We start from the raw sequence: 24,057 nt of genomic DNA, 5'->3' as shown, positions 1-24,057 counted from the left end.
CACACACACAAATTGGCATTAGACTACTCATTAAAAGTATGAGCCCTTTTTTTTCAGGAGCTATTTGGGCAATACTTACTGTTACTTTTTATTCTAGAAGTTATGATTCTGTCATTATTTAAGGTTGATAATTAAACACAATAACCAGCTCTTCTAACTCAAAGGGTCAAACTCCCTATAATATTGTCCATGCTTGCAGAATTTTAAAAAGCTTAGATGCAGCCAAAGACTTGGGGAAAGAAAGTTTCTAATTAAACACTAATGAGGTCTAGAAAAATGCTGTGATTTTTTTTTTCTCCCAAGAATCCAGGCGAATCCAAAAGATCCTTCCATCCTTAACTCCAGTGTGTGGGGAAGACCCCTGACAGGGTCTGAAAGAACAGCGACACCCACAGAGTGAATGCCAAAAGAAAAAGCAGAAGGTCTGAAACATCTGCCAGCACTGGTCAGGCAAAACAGGGCATTTTCCAGAGCCTAACCACAGGGCTGGGCACAGGAAACAGCCATCACTTCACAGTTGGAGCTGACAAGAACTGCAGAAATTGCCAACTTCCCCACCCTGGCTGGGCAAATCTGGGACTTGCAGTTGGCTGGCACAAAAGCCAGGGTCCTTGGTAAGCCTGTTTTCATAGGAACTGGAGGAAATAACCTGTTCTGCTCCCTAAAAGGCTGCTTCCCAAACAAAATGGCTATCAGAGAACTCAAATGATGTACTCTCAATCAGCTTACAATGGTTTGGGGATTATTTTCCATTTACAAGAGAGAATAAACACACATACAGATCCATTTCAACATGCATGGCTTCCTTCCTAGGTGAGGTTTCCAAAACTTTCTAGAATTCAAACCTCTCTTTAGAAAGAGCTCCTCTACTGCCGCTTCCTCCTCCTCCAAATTCTCAGCATGCCGCTGCCACTGGAGCCCAGGTCCCCATCGCTCTCAGCTGGACAGGAGAAAAGGCCTTCTTACCACTCTTCCCATTCCCCAACCATTCCCCCGAGTGGCGAGTGAGCTTATCAAAATGTAGAGCTGATTTCTTTGTTCATATACTCAGTAAATACTTATGAAGGGCAAAGTAGGTTCTAAGCACTGAGGATTCTCCGGTGAACAAAGTTCCTACAGAACTTCAGCTAACATTCTGGTCAGGAGACACAATAAACATGTAAACCAGGGGTAGTCAACCTTTTTATGCCTACAACCCACTTTTGTATTTCTGTTAGTAGTAAAATTTTCTAACTGCCCACGGGTTCCACAGTAATGATGATTTATAAAGTAGGGAAGTGACTTTACTTTATAAAATTTATAAAGCAGAGTTACAGCAAGTTAAAGCATATAATAATAATTACTTACCAGTACTTTATGTCAGATTTTCACTAAGTTTGGCAGAATAAATCTTTATAAAACAACTTACTATAGTTAAATCTATATTTTTATTTATACTTTGGTTGCTCTGCTACCGCCCACCATGAAAGCTAGAACGCCCACTAGTGGGGACTAGGGACCAGGTTGACTACCACTGAAAATGAATCCAACATTGGATGGTGACAGGGTTACAGAGAAAAGTGAAGCCCTTTGGGTTGGGTGGACTTTTGGATGGTGAGGCAGAGAAAGTCCAAGGGCAAAAGCCCTGAGGCTGGGATGTGCTTGGACGGTCTGAGGTATGCAAGGAGGCCGGTGTTGCCGGAGAAGAGTTAGAAGCGGGAGAGCAGGAAGAGTGCTGGGAGCTCAGACTGGAGCCTGTTTGCTGGGGGGAAGGGGTGGAGGAAACCTGAACGGGGCATCACTCGGGGACTTGTCCTGTGGAGTAAAGCTAGCTTTTTCTCAGAGCGGGGAAGTCATTGGAAGGTTTTGAACAGGAGAATGACATCATTGGACTTACTTTTAACAAAATCTGGAGGCTGGTATGAGAATAGACTGTAGGGAAAAAACAGCATTAGCCATTTAGTCTCAATGAGTTTATTACGTAATTCCTGCCGTGTTAGGTTTTGGTAGAGATTAGAGACTGGGGGTGTCTCAGGAAGGACTGTTTGAAGGGAAGTATAGGAAAAAAGAGCCTGAATTTTGTAAACTAAGTCCATTCTATATAGTGGCTGAGTGAGTGGTATTTGGATTTAGACAGAACTTTGCTCTTGGACAAGTTAATAGCTCTAAACAATTTCTACCTCTGCCAAACAGGTTTAATAATACTTATTTCATGTCATTGTTAGGAGAATTAAATGAAATGGTAAATATAGAGTGCTTAGCACTATGTCTAACAATAGAAATGTTCATGAAGTAGAAATAACCATAGCTAACACTTTCTAAATGCTTATCATGAGCCAGGACCCTTAGTGAGATCATTTATGCAATCTAATGTCCCCTCAACAACCCTAGGAGGAAGGATTACTGTCGACCCCCTTTCGGACACAAGGAAATGAGACACCAAGCTCGCCACATGTGGGTGTGTGGCTTAACCCCCGGTCAGAGTTGGCACTCATGTCTGCTAGCATGGTAACTTTTGGCTGAGGATGATCAAGTTTGTACAAGGAGTCTACATTTTTACATTTAAAAAACTACTTCTTGATTAATGCTTTTTTAGCCTTTATATGAAACTTAAACTGTAGATCTTATTTAATCTTTTTAGAGGTAAAGAAACAGGCTCAGAGTAATTACATGGCTTGGCTCCAGGTCACACAGTTGGTAAATGATGAAGCTTTGGTTTTAACTCAAGTCCAGCTGACAATAGTCCATTCTATTTCCCTATTTTATCAAGGTCCCTTTCTCTCTTAGATAATAAACACCTAATCACACTTTAATGAGACAAACTAATTCCTGTAAAAATATTTGCTGATGACATTACCCAAGGTAGCATAATACTCGTAATTACTGTGTCTCCTGAGCAGTTGCCAATCTAAGGGTCACGTGGGAGGTGAGTGTGCATGAGGAAGCAATTGGTGGGGCCCCACAGCCTTCATGCATGAGAATCTGGGGCGCTTAGTCCTATGGAATAGGGTTCAGTGTTGAGTGGAAGAAGTTTTAATAGCTTTCTGTTGGAAAGAAAGAATTAAATAACTAAACAATGTTGAGCATCTTTGTTTTCATAAAATAAACCATTAAGTTGTCAGAATCTCCTGATTGATAAAAAACTGTCTCATAAAAACATGTGGGCACAGTGTCTCTAAGTGGTCAGTGGGCCCTTTCCTGGTTGCCACCCTAGACTGTAATTCCTAATCTGGAGTGAAGGAGGAGAAATCCAGGTTTTTGCAGATTTTAGAAACTCGGTTGTTCCTGTGCCTAAGAAATTGGGAACAGTGCATATGAAGATCATTTGCCAGACATTCATTCATACACCCATCCATCCATCCACATATACATCTAACATGTTTTCAGTGTTTTTTTAATGCATTTAATTTTTACAACAATACCAGGAGAATAACTCTTTAAGGTAGATACTCTAAACAAACTGAGTTTCAGAGAACTCACATGGCAACAAAAGCTGAAAGATTTGAACTCAGGCAGTCTGACTTGATACACTTAATTTTTAAGTGCTAAGCTATGTTTGCTGAGTGAATGAATTAGTGAATAAATTACACAGTTCCATCTTTATGTGCTATTTATTTATTTATATATTTTTAAGAGAGAGGAAGGGAGATAGAGAGACAGAACTCCGCATGTGCACTTACTGGGATCCACCCAGCAACCCCATCTATAGCTGATGCTGAAATCAACAGAGCTATCATCAGCACCTGAGGGGATGCCCAAATCAATGAAGCCACTGGTTAAGGGAGGGGAAGACGAAGAAAAGGGAGGGGAGGGAGAGAAGCAGATGGTGGTTACTCCGGTGTGCTCTGAGCTGGAAGTGAACTTAGGACGTCCATATGCTGAGCTGACAATCTATCTACTGAGCCAACCAGCCAGAACCTATTTATCTTTTAATAAATAAACAATCCAGTGGCAAGAGGCTAAGCACTTGAGTGAGCTAGAGCTCTGTTAAGTTCTAGCACCAGGACTCATTAGCTAGTAAGTATATAAAACTACTAACGTGGGATTCGTGGGCTTATCTTGAAGAGTTGTTGAAAGGACAAAGATAAGGCACAACTTCAAATAATTCAAAGATCTAGCATCTGTGCTTGTGAGTACATACCCCAGCGAAGCTCTTGCTCATATGCACAAGGAGACAAATACAAACATTATCACTGGACCATTTCGGGACATTGAATCCATCAACAAGAGATTGATACAGTCATGCAACTGAACACAGGGGTTAAAATTAACTTAAAGGTGAATTCCAAAAGCTAGCTGAGAAGAAAATAATGTAGCAGAATGACACATTCACATAAAATTTTTACAAACACAAAAATATATATTGCTTATACAAAACAGAAACAGAAGATGGATACAGAACAAGCTGATGGTTGCCAAAGGGGCAGGGGTTGGGAGATAAAAATGTATATTATTTATAATAAAAACATACATGGAAAAATTATAAAAAACATATGAGGGGATAAAAAACATCAATTTTATGGTCGATTATCGATAGGGAGAGAGGAGAGGTACAAAGTGGTTTCAACTTATTCTATAAAATTGTGCTAATATATAAAAGTATCTGACGCAAACATAGCACAATATTAAAATGTCTTAAAACTGAGTGTCTTAAAGCTTTAGTTTTACCTACATTATCTTTTATATTTTTTCATATGGAAATAGTACCAAAAAAGGGTTCTGGTTTTTTTTTAAAGGTAATACATGCAAAGTGCCAAGCACAAGGCCCACCACACATTAGCTGCTTAGTAATTAGTAGCATTTAGTTGAATCAAGACAGTGAGACTATAAAAGCACTAGTTAAGGAGAAAATAGTAATTTAATCAACAAGCATTGCCCAAACATAAAATTCAAGAGACTTAAAAATGCTTAGGACATTAGGGGAAGATGGTACTATTTAATTTACTATATTTGCCAGCCTCTTTCATGGTGAAGGTTAATTTCAAGGATGTTAGAATGTGTCTGTTATATACACACATGTATATAATTACATATGGAAGCTTAATTTCTACCTGTTTCCCATGCTGTAAGTCACATAGTTTTGTATATGAAATTTAGAACTACATATCTATTCCCCATTTGAATTACTCACACTTTTCCACAACAACCAAATTGGACATCACAAATATAATGTTCAGAATAAACATAAGCAGGGGATGAGCAAGAGGTTGTTTTATGCCGTAGCTCCAACAAGAAATGATGGAACGAGAAAATAAACACCCATTTGAAAAGGCAGGAGAGGTTATTCTTGACACGGTGTTTTCTAAGCTGTGCAACAAAGGTTCAAAAACACTGTTCAAAGATCCTGACATGAATCTTGTTGATGTTAAATGACATGACCTTTTTGAAATGTATTTTTACCAAGTGGTGGGCTAAACATTAGGATAGTTTTCCTTCCCAGTTTCTGGGCACCTTAGCACAGTGTTTGGGTAAACCTAGAAAAGGTAGAAGACACATTTTCTCAGTAATAAGTGACACACACACACACACACACACACACACACACACACTTTAATTTATTGATTTGAGAGAGAGAAGGAGGGAGAGAAAGACAGGAACATTGGTCTGTTCCTATATGTGTCCTGACCAGGGATTGCACCAGCAACCTCTGTGGCTTTGGAGTGACGCTCTAACCAAACAAGCTATCCTGTCAAGGCTGGTGGACTCATATTTAATTTATCAGCCAAGTTTTTTTTTTGCCCCCCTTTCTGTATGAGTTACTACTGATAGCCGACTCCTTGGCTACCGTCCCTTCAATAGAGTGTAGGCTCCAGTCAGGAGACCGTCCTGATAGCCAGGCCATCTTTTAAAGCTAGATTCTTCTACAAAACATCCTTCCCATCAATGCAACCCTCATTCCCTTGTTCCTTCCCGCTGGCCCTGCCATGCCCAGCTTTGCTCCCAGCACCTGTTGGGCGGGATCTGTAGAGGATGCTGTGATGTGTTATGTCATTGGCCTCACGACTGTTGTGAGCTGACAGCTCTCAGCTCCCTCTGGGATCACCCTCCTGGAGAGAGGCTGCCTCATCTAAGGTCACCCCGCCCTCTCACGGGAAGCCTCTAATCTACCAATGATGGGCCGGATGCAGATGTGGCCCTAACGTTCCAGCTAAGGATAGCACTCAGCTTCAGAAATGCCCAGGAGGTCACTGAAGGCCTTTACTGAGCTGACCAGTGGCCCAGCCCCTCCCTCTGCTCCACTCCCTCTCCCTGTTCCCTCTGTAGACCTTGACCCTCACAGTAAACTCCCTCTTGCTACTCTGCAGTTCAGTCAGCTTCCCAAGGGACCAGACCTGCATCAACATTTGTGCTGTCCCACGGGAAGACTACTTTTCCTGGCCTCTGTGCTTGAGTGCATTACGTGACCCACTCTGACCAATGACTTGTAAAAAGTGACACGGGCCACTTAGAGCACTTAATGGTCAATGCAAAGGCCCAAAGAGCTCTTCACTTTCTATCATGGCAGCTGGCAATGCTCAGGAACATTCTGTGAGCCTGAGTGACAGTGATGAGCAGAACTTCCAGCCAACCTGTCATTGGATAGGTAGTGTCAATCAAAAATACACCTTTATGGTTTTAAGCCACTAGGGTTCCGGGGGCCGTTTGCTGCCATAAAAAAAAACCTCTCCAATCCTGCTTAATAGACCTTCCTCCCTGTAGCAGCCTCCCAACTTCCCTCCCCTTCCCACTCCACTGTGCCACCTTCTCCCAAATCTATCAGCAACAGGTCACTGCCTCAGTGCTGTTCTCAACCAACCTCTCCCCTCCTCCCAAAGCTCTGAAGAGAAACATCAAAATGCTAATCTTAAAATAAAAGATCAATCAAGCCCAGATGTTATTCTCAAACAAAATCTCTCTTCCTGACTCTGTCTCTTTCTCCCCATCAGCCTTAAAAAACTCTTTACAATCCCTCATAGCCATGTCTTCCCACAATTGAAATGCCTTCTGCCTTTCTTCACCAAACTCCACCTTCTCTTTCAAACCTCTGCCAGAGCTTAACTCCTCCAGGAAGCTTCTTTGGTCCTCCCACATTTTGTTTTACCCTTGTCTGATTTAGACCCCTCCACTGTGTACCTAGAGATCCTGGAAAAACACTTCCATAGTTTGAGTTTCTTACCTGTCTCCCCTACTTGGGGAGGGCAAGAAAATGTTTATTTTGACAGTAACGAGGATGTGTTGAACGCTTGATTTTTAGGTATATTTTTAGGTATAGTTTTAGTGGACAAATGAATGAACCAATCTATAACTCCAATCACTATGTTCCGCAAGGAAAGTCCTAGCAATAGTAAATAGAACACTCATCATTTGTTAATTTCCAAGCGACCAAGTTTTTCATGAGAAAATTCTTCCATATTCCTTCAAGTTCGGTTTTTCTATGATTGAATTCTACACCTTTCTTCCTCTAGCATTCTCTAACTAATATGTTGCTTTATTTCTTTCTAGTCCAGGGATTGGCAAGATCTTTCTGTAAAGGAATTGATAATAAAAATTTTCTATTTTGTGGCCAATACAGTCTTTGTCACAACTGCTCAGTTAAGTAGTTGAGTTACAACTACTCAATTCTGCCCATGGCGGAGCCATCTGCCAATGAAACTTTATTTACAAACACAGTAGGAGGTCAGTTTTTTCCCCTGTGGGTCATAGTTTTTCAGCCCCCATCTAGTTTACAGAATTCAGAAGATGGTGGAGAGTGAAGGGAGGGCAAGTAAAGCATACACGGTTTGCAATGTGCACAGGCCACTGGCTGCGCAGTGGGAGACTGCCCCACCCAGGGCTTGGTGTCTCCATTCAGTGTGACGGGATGCAAAGCGCAGGTGTTACCAGTTCATGGATCATCAGAGTCTTACATTTAAGCACATTTTCTCCTTAGTGTAAGTTGTCTGTGTCCTCCCAAATTTTATACATGGGATTAAGGAAAATGTGGGTCTATTATGTGGAACACAAGTCCAAATACCCCAAATCCTCCCTATATGGATTTGAACGCTGCTATGGAAATTCCAGTCTCTTTTATTGAACATCATCACTTGTAAAGATAGGAATCCAGTGTTCAAAAACTAGTCTCACTTATGAAAACAATGTAACACAGTTACCCTTTATCAAGTACCTTCTTTTTTTTTAAGTGAAAGGAGGCAAGATAGCCTCCTGCATGCACCCCAACATGGATCCACCCAGGAACCCCCATCTGGTCTCCGATGCTCAAATCAACCAAGCTATCCTCAGTGCCCTAGGCTGATGCTCAAACCAATGAAGCCACTGGCTGTGAGAAGGGAAGAGAGAGAGAAGGAGGAGGCAGGAGAAGAAGGAGGAGGCAGGAGAAGAAGCAGATGGTCACTTCCCCTGTGTGCCCTGACCAGGTATTGAACCTGGGACATCCACACACTGGGCTGACACTCTATCCACTGAGCCAACCAGCCAAGGCCTAAAGTATGTTCTGTAGGTCTGGTGTCAAGTCCTTTATGTAACCAAGAGTTAACATTTACTGAGCATTTGCTTGTAGCAGACAGGATACTCAGTGTTATATATATTATCTCATGCATTTGTACCCTACCCCACAACACAGGCACTGCAGTTCTCCTCTCTAACCCAAGAGGAAATGGGGCTCAGAGAGGGAAAGCAATTTGTTCAAGGTGAATTTGTTCAAAGTTTTAGTTCATAGCTTCTGGCACGTTCTGCACTGCATGCTACCTCCTCAGGGTCAGCTGTCTGCCTCAGGGGAGCTGACCCAGCCTCTTGTGGTCACTTAAAAATATCTCAGAATCTGTCCAAGTTGCCTCCTACTGGAGGCAATGACTCCATTCAGGCTTTGTATGAAATTCTACCTTTGAGACATTGGGGAAAAATAGAAAACTTAATTCCAAGTTACAAACTGAGGGCTTTGTTAGCACATGTCATCCTTAATAAAAAGCAAAGAGTGTTGTACATATATATTTTTATAAACAACACTCTCCCATACTTTTCCACTTTAATTGCAGGTTAAACCTAATTAATAGCTATAATGCAACTCATCCAGGCAAGATATAAGCAGGATAGATATATGGCTGGCAAACCAACTTTTAGAGATTAGCCCACAGTGAAAGGTGAATATCCCATGTCCGCAACTTCAACCTAGTTCAAAGCTCCACTCACAAAGTAAGCCTTTGTTCAAAGGCATCTCAGTGCAACTTCAGGCTGCTTTTCATTTAGCTGCATTACTACAGAAATGCCTTATAGCTAGTATCTTAATTATTCATGGTAATTGGCAAATTAAGGCACTTGCCTCTCCAGTATGTGGAAAAGGAGGAAGCGTTCAATTCCAAAGAAATTATGCCTTCTCAGTGCTGCCAGCCAGGCAATAATGCTGGTGCCAAATTCCTCATGAATAGGTGGGAGATCTTCTTTCACTTATAGTATAAGAATCAACAAAACATCCCAGGGGATGGCCCCGTATTGCATGTAATAGATATCTCCCACCCCACCTTTGTTTCTCTCTAGAGTGATTGAGGTCTAGATTTCCTTAAAACAAGACTATTCAGATGAGAAGTAAGAAAAATGACACCTTTTTATTATCAAGATGATAAAAAACTGGATTCAGTAAAATATGTAACTCTTTGGTTTCCAGGTCATGTGTCAGAAAGCTGGGAGGTACACTAGAGAACTCTCCCCTCTATAGCTTAGAATTTGTAATTACAGGATAGCATATGGTTTTCCTACTGGTGGGTCCACATCTCCTTAACTCAAATTACTATGGTAAAATACTTACAAATGTATTTGTGTATGAATCTTCGTACTTATCTTGAAAAATAACTAGTTATTTTTTAAAGAGCTCTAGATTTGGGTGAAATAATGCAGGTGCACTGCACCTCAACCCATCATCGACCTTCCTGCACTGTTTGGTGAGACGTGGCCTGGGGGCCAACCTCATTCTCAGCTTCAGAAATGGGTCTGCTCCTCCACAGGCCTAAACTAATCAATGCAGTCAGTGATTCCCAACATTTTTATTCATTACTACCGCCTTAAGGAGGCTGTTTGGATTTTTTTTGCTAGCTAGTCCCTCCACCCCATATTCTAATGCCACAGATATACTATATATGTTTATGTATTGTATGCCTGCACTGTATTTATAAAAACAGCAAGGTTTCTTGCCCTCTCCTACTCCTAGGAAATTATTCTTGTCTTTGGGGACCATATCACTCTCATTGAGAATGTGTTTATCATCATCCTAGTCCCTGAGCCAATCAGTGCATGGTACTGGGGTTGCACAGACCCTTGGTTAACCCATCAGAATGTAAACTACAATTTTTTTGATAGTTCATGAATATGTGGAATTCTCTTTCTATCTGCATGGGCTGATGTGTGTATCTAAGCCCTGACACTGCTTTGGCTATCTGCTATCCTGAGGGAATATATCTGCATGGGCTGATGTGTGTATCTAAGCCCTGACACTGCTGTGGCTATCTGCTATCCTGAGGGAATATATCTGCATGGGCTGATGTGTGTATCTAAGCCCTGACATTGCTGTGGCTATCTGCTATCCTGAGGGAATAAATCAGCTGAGGATAAAGCCAACACACAAATAAGACAGGGCTGAAAGAATCATGGGGAACAAGCATGATGTCCTGATCAAACTATGCCTGAAGTTCATTCTACCACTAGACTTTTTACTTGTGTCAAAAGTTCCTTCTTTTTATTCTGTAGGTGGGTATCCTATTACAATAAGTGAATCTTAACTGATAGAACAGATAATATTTATTAAATGCTTCCTAAACTCTAGGCACTGTACTAAATATATTACATGTTATTTATCTTAGAAATATCTGTGATTAGTACTATTACATTTCCCATTTTCATGCACCTGAAGCACAGTAAGATGAGGTAACTTCCCCATAGTCATACATAGGCAAACAGGGCTCACTCCTATGTCTGTATAACTTGGAGCTGACGGTAATAATCACTTTATTTTACTTACTTTCAGTTCTATAAAATTAAAGTCATGACTTTCTTGCTAGAAATTTCAAAGACATTAGAGAAAATGGTGTTTCATTGCTAACAATGAACTATGTTGCACAATGCAGAAATCTATGGTTCTTCTAAAGTTTTAAAATATTTTGAAAATCTTATTTCTCCCATGACACAGACAACTTTAAACTTAGAGAGATCATTTTCTACTTATGACTCATAAAATGGGCTTCATTATTTTAGATGTTCTTTCTTATCATTATAAGAGGATATTGACCCAGTCACCAGTCACCATCCATTTTATAAAAGCAGAAACCTATAATTTAATGTTAGTCCTTTAAGTTGCTGTTCTGCTTTTAAAAAATGACTGATTAACCTTATAAAGAGACTATGGGATCTCAGGTGTCTGGAACCTTCATTGCTGAACTGGTCACTAACGTAGAAGAGATAATCCCCAGTCCCCTGAATCCTTGGGGACAGAGGCATGGAGGCTGCTTGGTTAGCTACAACACTTGTGTTCTTCTTTTGAAAGTTTTCCAAACATTAAAAAGCAAAATCAATTCAGGGTTACTTGTCTCACAGACTAAACTGAACAATAATTTCCCAAACATAAAAAGCTTGAGAAGCAGACATATCTCTGACTCCCAAAAGCCAGGTAATCTGTGTAATATGGACAGATAGAATATTCCTACAGCTCCGTAATCCTCTCAAAACACCACATGTTGCCCCAGTTCTCAGCCTGGCTTTGGGATTCTTTCAAAATGTAAGACATTGCAGACATGTTATCCAAAGCAGGAGTCATGAAAGCGCAAAGTGAAATGTTCTCCTGTTTTTAACATGGGTGGTACAGATGTCAAGGATGACCCGGGGAAGCTGGCTCTTTAGATGCCCCAGTTTAACTGCAGGTGCTGGTCATTTCATTTTGCTCGACTGATGGAAGACTATGGCTTGTCAGAACCAGGAGCCGGGTCACATATGTGACTCAGCAGGGCAACGTACAAATTATAGTCACACTAGGAATGGGGTCAGGGTAGGAGTAATTTAGGAACTGCAGCAAAGGTATTCCACATCATAAGAAAGAAAACATGATGCTATACTCCTATAGTAAATACCAGGTATAATCTTCTTAAATGCAATGTAGATTTTTTTTAAGCCTCAAAAATATTAACCAAATCCACAAATGACTGTTAAAAAAAAGCACCAGGGAAGCTGTGGGCCCAGAGAGGATGTACGGTCTCCTAGTTGAATAAAGTTGCTGCATTTCTGCCTGCAGGATGGGACCTGGTAGAGCAATCAAGAGGCTGTGTTGTATGACAGGGTGTAAATCCATACGTAGCATTTCCACGGTCAGCCAGGACACCCCTCCCTTCCCCAGCCCAAGATCCTCCTGCAAAGAGTGTGCAATTTTTTGTCCTTCCTTCCCAAAGTCAGTAGACACAGAATCAGCTTTTCCTGGCTCTGCTTTGCACCTTGAGGCTGCCTGACCGAAAAATGAAATAAAATCAAAGGGAGGAATGCAAATCCATTCGTGTCCCTCTGACTAACCTAATGTAAAATCACTGCTCTTGAAATAAAAAAAGGATTCATCTGAATGTCAAGGCTGCTTCCCGGAGACCCTGCACTACAAAGCTGCAGCTTTCTTAGCTGAGTGCCAGCCAGCACACCCTCCCTCTACAACAGAGGTCTGCAAATGCTGGGACTAACTCACTAACTCACAAGTGCCCCCCACCCCATGCCCGATGGGAACAATTAACAGGCTTTATCAGGCAACAGTTACCCATAGCTTCTGAGCATTTGGCCCGCTAGGAGTTTGAAAAGAGAGAGGTGGAGGGAAAGAGAAGAGAATACAATCATACAGGTGGAACCAGCTCACCAGGAGCGCCTGGCATCCTGCATGGGGCCTGGGGCGCCGGGTGCCCTGCCATACCTGGTACACATCCCGCAGCCCGCACCACGTCCGCAGCACCTGGTGGCAAGCCCGCAGCCTCTCCGTGTACCATCTCCGCAGCGTGGACACAGTCAAGTTCCACACGAAGCGGCTCCCGCTGAACAGCAAGTCCTCCACTCCACACATGAACACCGAGGCCATGCCTTCTCCTTCCTCGGAACCCCGTGTGCCCGGCTCCCGCAGCTGCAGCCCAGCAAGCGGACTACGGCGGCCCCAGCACCTGGGCTCCACCGGCTTCTGCTAGCAGCCGGGTCAACCTCCCACTGCACTGGCCTTTCACCGTGCGAGCTGGCCAGGCGCCCGCGGCATGCCCCGGGATTGAGTACCCGCCAATCAACGGCTGCGGCTGGCACACCGAAGCCGAGTGTCCACCCCGCCCGCTGGCTGGCAGCGCCGAGCAAGCAGCGCTAAGCTCCGCCAGGCGAGCCCGCCGCGCTCCTGGGGCGGGGGACGCCCTGGCGGGTGAGGACTCCCCCTGGCGCTCCCCGAGTGCGCTGGTCAGGGCGGGGGTGGGGGGTGAGTGGAGCAACTCTTTGCAGGCAATGGGGACAGCAGCATTTCAACGGACTTGGCTTGCATGTCCTGCACACACACACACACACACACACACGCGCGCGCGCGCGCGCACACACCAGCCTCAATCCTCCAGTATGTTTTGGAGAGAACCTTACTTTTCCCCACAGGGCCTTTGCTTGCCATCTGGCTCTGTTCACGCTGATAAATATCCCTGGGCAACCATATATGCAGGAGAAAAAAAATTAAAAAAAAAAAATCTTTCGTAGCATCCCTTTGGACCCTACTCCTGGGGAACTGCCCTGGGCTGGAGCCAGGAGATGAAGATGCCAGTCGGAGAGCAGCAGTGTGTCCGGGACTACAGAACCTGCCTTTGCTCTTCATTTGAGGGTCTGGGAAGAAACGACGACGAGCCGCCGGTTGCTGCCAGCCAGGTCTGGTGCCTGCACCCAGGCACCATGCTAATTCCAACGCAGTAGTCAGTATGAGAACAAAGAGGGCTCTTGGTCTCTGACAGATAGCATCCAGTTACTATTTACTGGGAAATACAAGCTCACAAGAGGACCCTTGGTTTGATACTGGACAATTCAGACTCTGGGCACGTTTACCAGCAGCTGCCAGCACAAATCTGCACAGGTAGTTTATCCTCGACTTAGAACCAGAGGAAACTTCCACTGCTCACATAGTCACCAAATAATGTGTTTTTGAAGTTCTCCCCCACCTCCCACCCCTAGGAACTGATACTTCCCAAGGCATTTGGGAAGGGGAGCACGATAATTCTGTCCCACACACCACCAATCTCTATTTTCCTGTAATGGATGTGTGGAGATTTCAGTCCCGTAGCCTCCTATGACATTTTTCATAGCAAAGGCAGTGTAGCCAGTTCAGGCTTTTTTTCCCCTGCACCCATCTGTAAGACAAACGTCTGTGTTTCACTGCCAATATCACACCTGGGTTGTTATCGTTGTTATTAAGTGGCAGAAAGGTAAGGCACCACTGCCTTTCTCCTGAAGTAGCTCGGAAGGTTTCAGAACAGATTATCGACAAGTAAATCAGCTTTATTTCAGGTTTCAAATGCACTGTTGTAATCTTAATTCAGGTGAAGCTCAGTCCAAAGGACACAAAAATCTGTTCTCAAAGTGCCTGTTGTTTCCAAAGTGACTGCAATCAAGAAGCTTTTAAATGAGATTTCTTCTTTTACTACTTTTTAATTCTTTTTATTACTAATAAAATTGCCTAGTAGTTTTTTGTAGAACTTGTTAAAAGGACACAAGCTCAGATCCAAGATCTGCGAATCTTTTCACACAATAAATCTGCTCTATTTGCTTATTAGTATTTGCTTCAGAAGATATTCTCCAAGATAATATTAGGTCACAATGTTTATACAGAATCAGAAAATGCTAGGTCTTACTAAATCAAAAGAAAATAAACTAAGGCTAATTTGAAAAAGAATTGTCATAAATCTAATGGAAAACTACTGAACTTCAAAAATGGCCTACTTGTACAAGTGAATGGTGGTGGTATGTTTTTCTTTTCTTCTTCTTTTTTTAATGATGCAGTGCGACTGTGTTCTCAGAAATGTTGAGCAGCCAAGGGAATACCAGGAGAGAACTACAACAAGACAATTACCCCTGCCTCATGACACCATCTTCTCTTTCAGAAGCGATGCTCTGGAAACCCCATGGCTATTATCTCTTCTGTCATAGGTCTAAGGCCAGTGGTCAGTTCCAACTTCAGTCATTTTCATTTGAAGTTTCCAAAGTCAGTGCTATTTTCCAGAAAATAGGATGTGCTATAATATAGATTTTAAGTGTGTTCTTGAACTCGCAGCATCAGCAACATCACCTAGGAACTTGTTAAGAAATGCACATTCTTAGGCTGCTCCCAAATCAGAAACTAGGGCATGAGATCAGGGATCTGACTTCTCACACAGCCTCTGTGGGATTCCTACTTATGCTAGAGTTTGAATACCACTGTTGTAGGGCATGGCATTTAGGAGCTAAGTCTCCTAACAGACACATCTGACTTAAACCTCTGCTCCGTAAGACCCGTGGGACTTTGCATAAGCTCTTTAAAACCACAAAGCCTCAATGTCCTCATCTATAAACTAAGGATGATATCAGAAATCAGTACATGGGATTTTGAAGATAATTAAATAAAATATTTTGTATAAAGTGTTTAGCATAGTGAGTGGCAAAGGGTAAACACCCAAAAGAACAAACTACCACCACCAATGAAATCAGGTATTGTTTCATTATTTTTTATAGTCAGAAAATTGGTATAAGTAAAAGATCTTTAATTTTTTTTCAACTAATCCACATCTGCTTTCCTATCCCTTTCTGTGTGTTGGGTGTTTTTCAGATTTTTTAAACTGAATTTATTAGGGTGACGTTGGTTAATAAATTACATAGGTTTCAGGTGCACAGTTCTACAACACATCATCTGTCTATTGCATTGTGCTCACCACCCAAGTCATCTCCTTACATCATTGTCTACCCCCCACCTCTACCTCTTCCACTCCCCCAATTCTCCTTTCCCTCCTGCAATCCCCATGACTATAAAGTTTTGTTTTGCTTTTTTAGGTGAGAGGAGGCAAGATAGAGAGGCCGACTCCCGCATGCGTCCCAACAGGGATCCTCTCAGCGACCCCATCTGGGGCAAATGCTCAAGTACCAAACTATTTCTAGCACCTGAGGTTGTTGCACTATAAAGGAGCTATCCTCAGTGCCTGGGGGCCATGCTCCAATCAGTCGAGCCACTGGCTATGGAAGGAGTAAAGAAGAGGGGGGGAGAGAGAAGCAGACGGTCGCCTCTCCTGTGTGCCCTCACTGGGACTGAACCAGGACGTCCATATGCCAAGCCAATGCTCTATTCACTGAGCCCCCAGCCAGGGCCAACTATAAGTGTTTTTTTCTTTGCTTAGTTCCTTCATGGTTTTTTCCCAGCTCCCAACCCCATCCCTTCTGACACCTGTCAGTTTGTTCTTATGTTTTTAGGTGTTAAGAGTTGGTGGTGGCCCGACCTGTGGTGGCACAGTGGATAAAGCATCAACCTGGAAATGCTGAAGTCACCGGTTCGAAATCCTGGGCTTGCCTGGTCAAGCACATATGTGAGTTGATGCTTCCAGTTCCTCCCCTCTGTTCCTCTCTCTCTCCTCTCTCTCTCTCTCTCTCTCTCTCTCTCTCTCTCTCTCTCTCTGTCTTCTCTCTCCCTCTCTCTCTCCTCTCTAAAATGAATGAATAAATAAAAAAGTGTTGGTGGTGACTTGTTTGGGGGAGTTCTGCCAGTCTTGTTCAAGTTACCAAAAAACACTGAAGCTCAATCTTCCTCACCACAACCAACCTTTCCTGGGGACTCCAAATAGTATATGCTCAAAGCCAGGTGCAAGTTCTGAAAAGACATCGTCTCCCCACCACTATAAATACACTGATGCTTCTTTTTATCCAAGTGCTTTCTTCTGCAGAAGTAGTCTGAAGCTCTAGGACAAGTGGTATTTTAGAAGGAAGGAAGTTCAAGGTCTTCCACGCAGGGGACTGAGTGGGTGGCAACGGAACTCAGATACGTAGCAGTGGGGAAAAGGGCGACCCAAGTGTGGCATCATTCTTAAAATGGACTAGCTATGTGGGACATACCAGATCCCAGACACACGCCCTTGCAACTGGTCCAAAATTCCTGTGGAAAGGGACTAAATCAAGTTAACTTCAAAACTACTTTATTCTATCTCTTCCTTCTTCTTCTTCTCCTTCTCCTGCTCCTCCTCCTTCTTCTTCCTCCTTCTCCCCCTCCTCTTTCTTCTTCCTCCTCCTCTTCTTCCTCCTCTCCTCCTCCTCCTCTTTCTCCTTCTTCTTCTCCTCCTCCTCCTCTTTCTCCTTCTTCTTCTCCTCCTCTTTCTCCTTCTCCTTCTCCTCCTCTTCCTCCTCCTCCTTCTTCTTCTTTTCTCTCTCTCTCTCTCTTTCTTTTTCTTCCCCTCTCTGTTTCTCTTCTTCTCTCCCTTCAAATTTAAGAAGAGGATTTTCTTCTCTCCAGCATCACTGTTCCTTACAACACACTGTAATTTACTGCAGCTCTCTGGAGGCTCACAGAGCTGCTTCAGGTGACAGACAGCATTACTCATACACCTGGGAGTTCTGCAAAAGAGAAGTTGTCATCATCCAGGAGGCTCTTGTAGGTGCTCCTTTGCGCAATCAGCACGAATGCCAACTCCCATCTCTACAAAGAGATACTCAGCTGGTAATAGTGCAGCTAGCTTCCAGAGGTCCCATCTGTCCATCAGAAAGAAAGAGAGCCCAACTAATGCCTGTGGACATTTTAAAACTATACTTTACACACCTTGGAAACCAGTGTGGCTAAATTTTCATAGACCATGAACGTCTGACATAGAGCTTGAGGGAGATGAAAACAAGTTCTATTCAATGGCTTTCAATCACGGACAAGTTTGCACCCCTTCCAAAGATATTTGCCAATGTCTGGAGATATTTTAGTTGCCACAACTTCAGGGTGCTACCAGCCCCCAGTGGGTAAAGGCTCGAAATCCTACAATGCTCAGGACAGTCTCCATGACAAATAATTATTCTTTCCTAAGTGTCAATAGTGCAAAGATCGAGGAAACCTGGTCTAGTTAAACGCTCCACTCCACTCTTCCTCTCATATCACTTCTGTGGTGAAATGTTCTTCTCTCTTGATATTTTTCTTCCCAAAGGGGAAGACTGGGAAAGAAATGCAACAATCACTCTATAATTGTTTTCATACATTAAATAAAGAGGCACAATAAACTCAAAGCCCTCTGAGAAAGAACTGAAATGCCATTTCCATTACAGTGGTACCTTGAGATACGAACAGACCAACATATGAATAGTTTAAGATATAATTCAGTCCATATTTTTGTTCGAGGTCCGAGCGAAATTTCGAGATATGAGCCGTGATTAGGGAAGCTGCCGCTAGTTGGTGCGTTGGGGCATGGGTCCAGTATTGGCAGTTTGATAGACGAGTTGACTGACTTACAAGCTTGGTTACAGAACGAATTAAATTCGTATCTCAAGGTACCACTGCATTTTCACTTACCTTTTTGAATATTTATCATAAAAATGAGGATAGTAATTTTCATCATCAGCTATTTATATTTTGTTACTTCAACTTCTGGTTTTACTATTTTATTTAAATTAAAGGCTCCTTAGTGGGGGTGAAGCTTTTCTTGGCACACTGAAGAAAGATTCTTCTGTATCGACCAAAGGTGCACTGCAGACACATCCTTGGCCGGTACCGCTATGGATGTCTCTGGTTGCATACTTGATAAAATGCTGCCTTTTTCGGTCTCCTTGTCTCTGTTCGACTACAAGCTCAGGGAGTACTCCCTTCAGGTGAGATGCAGGCAGGGGAAGTTGGCATCAGGGCGACCTGTCCAACAAGACTCTACACACTGGGAAATGTTTAGTGATCTTAGGACCTGCCCACTATAGGCCAGTTGTGCCCCTAATCATTGTGACAGCCACCCCCATTCAGAAACTGGTGGTAGTAGGAACAGAGTCTTATTCATATCTGTTTCTTCAGTGACTGGCACACAGCAGGCAATCGAGAAATGTTTACTGAACTGACAAATAAATGACTCTTTGTCTCAACAATGAATACAGAAAGAAGTTCATCCATTCCCAAAATATACTCGCCCTCATTAAAAAGTTATGCATGGAGTTTTCATACCATGTCAGGCAGGAGCTCAGTGCTTGGGATGCACTGTGAGAAAACAGAGATGAATGGGTCTTAGGGGAGAGCGAGGAAGGCAGACGTTTGGCAAGTGATACAAAGGGGCAGGCACTGCACAAGGCTTCTAATAGAGACCCAAAAGGCAGGAGGTGGGGCACACAATGCCTCCCCATGGGTGTGACAGAGCAGCAGACACACAAATGTCTAGTAAGCAGATGGAAAGATGTTCAACATCATTACAATTATACACCACTTCACACACACAGAATGGCTCTGATAAAAAAACACAGACATAAGTATTGGCAAGGATGTGGAAAAACTGCAACCTGCATATTTAGCTGGTGAAAATGTGAAAATGTGCAGTCACTGTGGAAAAGATTGGTGATTTCTTAAAAGGTTAATCATTGTATCATCATATGACCCAGGAATTCCATTCCTAGGTATATAGCCAAAAGAAGTGTTTTAAAATAACTTGTCCACAAATGTTCATAACATCACTTTTTGTAATAATCAAAAAGTGGGGGAGGTGGCAAGATGGTGATGGAGTAGGCGGACGTACCAACTTTCACCTCCCAGAACCAAAGTGGATTACAACTTAATTTTAAGAACAATTATCTTGAAAAACCAACTTCGGACTAAACTAATGAGGACTCTTTAACCAAGGATCACTGAAGAAGCTACACTGAGACTGGTAGGAAAAGCAGAAATGTGAAGAGGGCTGCCCAGCTCCCGAGAGCGAATGGTAGCCCAGAGGAACTCGCACAGCAGGAAGTGAGTTTAGTGGAGAGGGGAAGGTCCTGGGCCCCAAAAATGAAGCCCCATCCTGCAGCCTCAGAGCACAGAAGAGGTGTATGGACAGTATTTAGCTGCAAAAAAAAGCCAGGATACCATTTGCAAGAAAGAGACAGATTTCTCAGACCCAAGATTCGTCTTAAAGAGACTGCACAAAAAACCTCTTTCACAACCACTCACCCGGGGCTCTGGGGGACAGGGAGAGAGGAGAGGACTGGAGTAGCAGGAAGAGAGTGTAATCTAGGAGGCACAGGGAGAAACACTTTGAGGAACAGCCACCCTAACCCCTGGGCTGAGTCACTCCCCAAGTCAAAAGTGAATATTTTTCCTGGAACCAGCAATACCAGCAAAGGGAAGCAGTACACCAGCCAAACAAGCTCTCCCAAAGCACTCAGAGCAGACTCGCTTAGAAGCAGGGAGACATCAGAAATACAGTATTGAGTGCTAAGGTCTAAGCTGCATCACCCCCACCTATACTGCTGAGTGCTTGCTGGAGGGTGGGCGGCGGCAGGATATGGAAATGCGGTCCTGTTGGCAGAGGCAGAGGCTGAGGGTGGCCATGGCGGCAGAAGTGGCACACGAAAGCAGTCAGACCCATGGCTGCGAGCCGGGCGAGTGAGAGCGGTTCTGCCTGCAGTCCCATCCGCAGGAACAAGGTGAAAGCTGGAGAATCAGCTGAGACCTATGGCTGGCACAGGAGCACACCCCTGCCTGCGGGGTGAGGCGAAGCCTGGGGCTGGCCAAGGCTTGCAGCCTGGGCACGCTAACACAGTTCTGCCTGCGGAGGCAAGACTGAAACAGCAGTGACCACCACAGTGGGACGGCACTGCTGGTGCCCAAATGCTCAAGGTGGAGGCAGAAGCAGAGGGGGTGGCAAGCCTGCAGGCAGACAACACCTAAGGAACACAGAGGCCACACCCATAGGACTCCAGTGGCCACACCCTTCTTATACACAGACAAAATGGGAAGGCAGAGAAATACAGCCTAAATGAATCAAGAGAAATCCCCAGAAAAAGACTTGAATGAGTTGGAAATAACCAAATTACAGGATGCAGAGTTTAAAATAATAATTGTTCAGATGCTCAAAGATCTTAGAGCAACAATGGATGGACATAATGAGCACCTAAATAAAGAGATAGCAAGTATAAAAAAGGACAATGAAATAATAAAAAGGAATCAGTGAGAAATGACAAACACAATATCAGAAATGAAGACTACAATGGAAGGAATTAAAAGCAGGATGGATGAGGCTGAGGGTCAAATCAGCGAGTTAGAGGACAAGATAAATGAAAGCATGGAAGCAGAGCAGCAAAAAGCAAAGAGGTTCAAAAAATCTGATGAAACTCTAAGAGAGCTCTGTGACAACATGAAGAGAAATAATATCCACATCATAGGGATTCCCGAAGGAGAAGAGAAAGAACAAAGGATAGAGAATCTGATTAAAGAAATCATAGCTGAAAACTTCCCTAAATTGATAAAGGAAAAAGTCACACAAGTTCAAGAAGCACAGAGAGTTCCATAATGATGAACTCCAAAAGGCCAACAACAACATATGATAATTAAAATACAAAAATTAAGAGATAAAGAATACTAAAAGCTGTAAGAGAAAAGCAGTCTATTAAATACAGAGGATCCCCCATAAGTATGACATCTGACTTCTCAACATAAATATTAGAGGCCAGAAGGGAATGGCAAGAAATATACAAAGTAATGCAAAACAAGAACCTACAACTAAGACTTCTCTATCCAGTAAGGCTATTATTTAAAATTGAAAGAGAAATAAAAAGCTTCTCAGATAAAAAAAAAAAAAAACTCAAGAAATTTATTACAACCAAACCAATGCTACAGGAAATGTTAAGGGGCCTGCTGTAAACAGAACAAAGGGGGAAATAATCTAATAAAAGAGGAATGTAGATTAAAAAAATAAAATGGCAATAAACAACTACATATCAATAATAACCTTAAATTTAAATGGATTAAATTATCCAACCAAAAGATATAGGGTAGCTGCATGGATAAGAAGACAGGACTGGTACATATGCTGTCTACAAGAGACCCGCCTCAAAACAAAAAATCCACATATACTGAAAGTAAAGGGATGGAAAAAATATTTCATGCAAATGGAAATGAAAAAAAAGCTGGGATAGCAATACTTATACCAGACAAAATAGACTTTAAAACAAAGGCTATAATAAGGGATAAAGAAGGTCACTACATAATGATAAAAGGAGCAATCAAACAGGAAGATATAACCATTCTAAATATCTATGCACCTAATATAGGAGCACCTAAATATCATATATAAAGCAGATTTTGATGGGCATAAAGGGTGAGATCAACAGCAGTACTATAATAGTAAGGGATTTTAATATCCCACTAACATCATGGGACAGATAATCAAGAAAGAAAATTATCAAAGAAACATCAGACATAAAGGACACACCAGATCAACTGGATTTAATAAATATCTTCAGAACCTTTCACTCTAAAGCAGTAGAATATACATCCTTTCAAATGCTCATGGTACATTCTCTAGAATAGACCACATTCTAGGACAAAAAATGAATCTCAACAAATTTAAGAAGACAAATCATATCAAGCATCTTCTTGGATCACAATGGCATGAAACTAGAAATCAAGTACAATAGGAAAACTGAAAAACACTCAAACACTTGGAAACTAAATGGCATGTTATTAAATAACAAATGGGTTAACAAAGAGATCAAGGAAGAAATAAAAAATTTCCTTGAAACAAATAAAAATGAACATACAGCATCTCAAAATTTATGGGACAAAGCAAAAGCAGTCCTGAGAGGAAAGTTCATAGCACTACAGGCATTCCTTAAGAAGCTTGAAAGAGCTCAAATAAACAATTTAACCCTGCATCTAAAAGAACTAGAAAAAGAACAGCAAGTAAAACCCAGAGGAAGTAGAAGGAAGAAACTAATAAAGATCAGAGTGGAAATAAATGACATAGAGGCTAAAGTAACAATACAGAAGATCAATGAAACCAAGAGTTGGTTCTTTGAAAAGGTAAACAAGATTGATGAACCTTTAACCAGACTCGCCAAGAAAAAAAAGAGGACTCAAATAAATAAAATTAGAAATGAAAGTGGAGAAGTAACAACTGACACAGCAGAAATATGTATACAAAGGATTGAAAGAAAATACTATGAAGAAATGTGTGCCATAAAATTAGACAACCTAGGCAAAATGGATAAATTCCTCAAAACATATAATCTTTCAAAAATCAATATAGAAGAATCAGAAAACCTAAACAGACTGATTTCATCAAATGAAATTGAAACAGTTATCAAAAAACTCACAACAAACAAAAGTCCTGGGCCTGATGGCTTCACAGATGAATTTTACCAAATATTCAAAGAAGAACTAACTCTTATCCTTCTCAAGCTATTTCAAAAAATTCAAGAGAAGGGAAGACTTCCAAAAACCTTTCATGAAGCAAGCACAATACTGATTCAAAAACCAGGCAAAAACACTACAAAGAAAAAAAACTATAAACCAATATCCCTGATTAACTTAGATGCTAAAATTCTCAACAAAATATTAGCAAACTGAATCCAGCAATACATGAAAAAAAAATCATATGTCATGATCAGTTGGGATTTATTCTAGGGAGTCAAGGCTGGTACAATAACTGCAAATCAATCAATGTGATTCAACACATAAAAAAAAGAAAGGATAAAAAATCCATAGATGCAGAAAAAGCATTTGATAAAATCCAGCACCCATTCATGATCAAAACTCTCAGCAAAGTGGAGATACAGGGATCATACCTCAACATGATAAAGGCCATCTATGACAAACCCACAGCCAACATCATACTCAATGGGCAAAAACTAAAAGAAATCCCCTTAAGATCAGGAACAAGGCAGGGGTGCCCCCTTTCACCACTCTTATTCAACATAGTTCTGGAAGTCCTAGCCACAGCAATCAGACAACAAGAAGAAATAAAAGGCATCCAAATTAGAAAAGAAGAAGTAAAACTATCATTATTTCCTGATGATATGATACTGTACATAGAAAACCCTAAAGTCTCAGTCAAAAAACTACTGGACCTGATGAATGAATTCAGCAAAGTGGCAGAAATCAGTGGCATTTTTATACACTAATAATGAACTCTCTGAAAGAGA

At 42.1% G+C, this 24,057-nt stretch overlaps 1 protein-coding gene across 6 annotated transcripts in view; it reads right to left on the bottom strand.

Annotated features, from left to right (window-relative positions):
• Positions 1 to 24,057, bottom strand: part of FRMD4B (FERM domain containing 4B) — a 351,637-nt gene that overhangs the window by 171,014 nt on the left and 156,566 nt on the right. For 3 of the 6 annotated variants that reach the window (XM_066244551.1, XM_066244552.1, XM_066244556.1), the window contains exon 1: positions 12,881 to 13,266. The exons of 2 other annotated variants lie outside the window; for them this stretch is intronic. In XM_066244551.1, the coding sequence (XP_066100648.1) occupies positions 12,881 to 13,042 (162 nt within the window). In that variant the 5' untranslated portion in view covers positions 13,043 to 13,266. Of the gene's footprint in view, positions 1 to 12,880; positions 13,268 to 24,057 lie in introns of those variants that run through there. One more of the 6 variants, XM_066244554.1, reaches the window with a different exon arrangement.

Source organism: Saccopteryx bilineata, chromosome 10, assembly GCF_036850765.1.
Source record: "Saccopteryx bilineata isolate mSacBil1 chromosome 10, mSacBil1_pri_phased_curated, whole genome shotgun sequence".
Lineage (NCBI taxonomy): Eukaryota > Metazoa > Chordata > Mammalia > Chiroptera > Emballonuridae > Saccopteryx > Saccopteryx bilineata.
The sequence above is the reverse complement of the archived record's forward strand: the minus strand, read 5'-3'. Positions and strand labels throughout refer to the sequence as shown.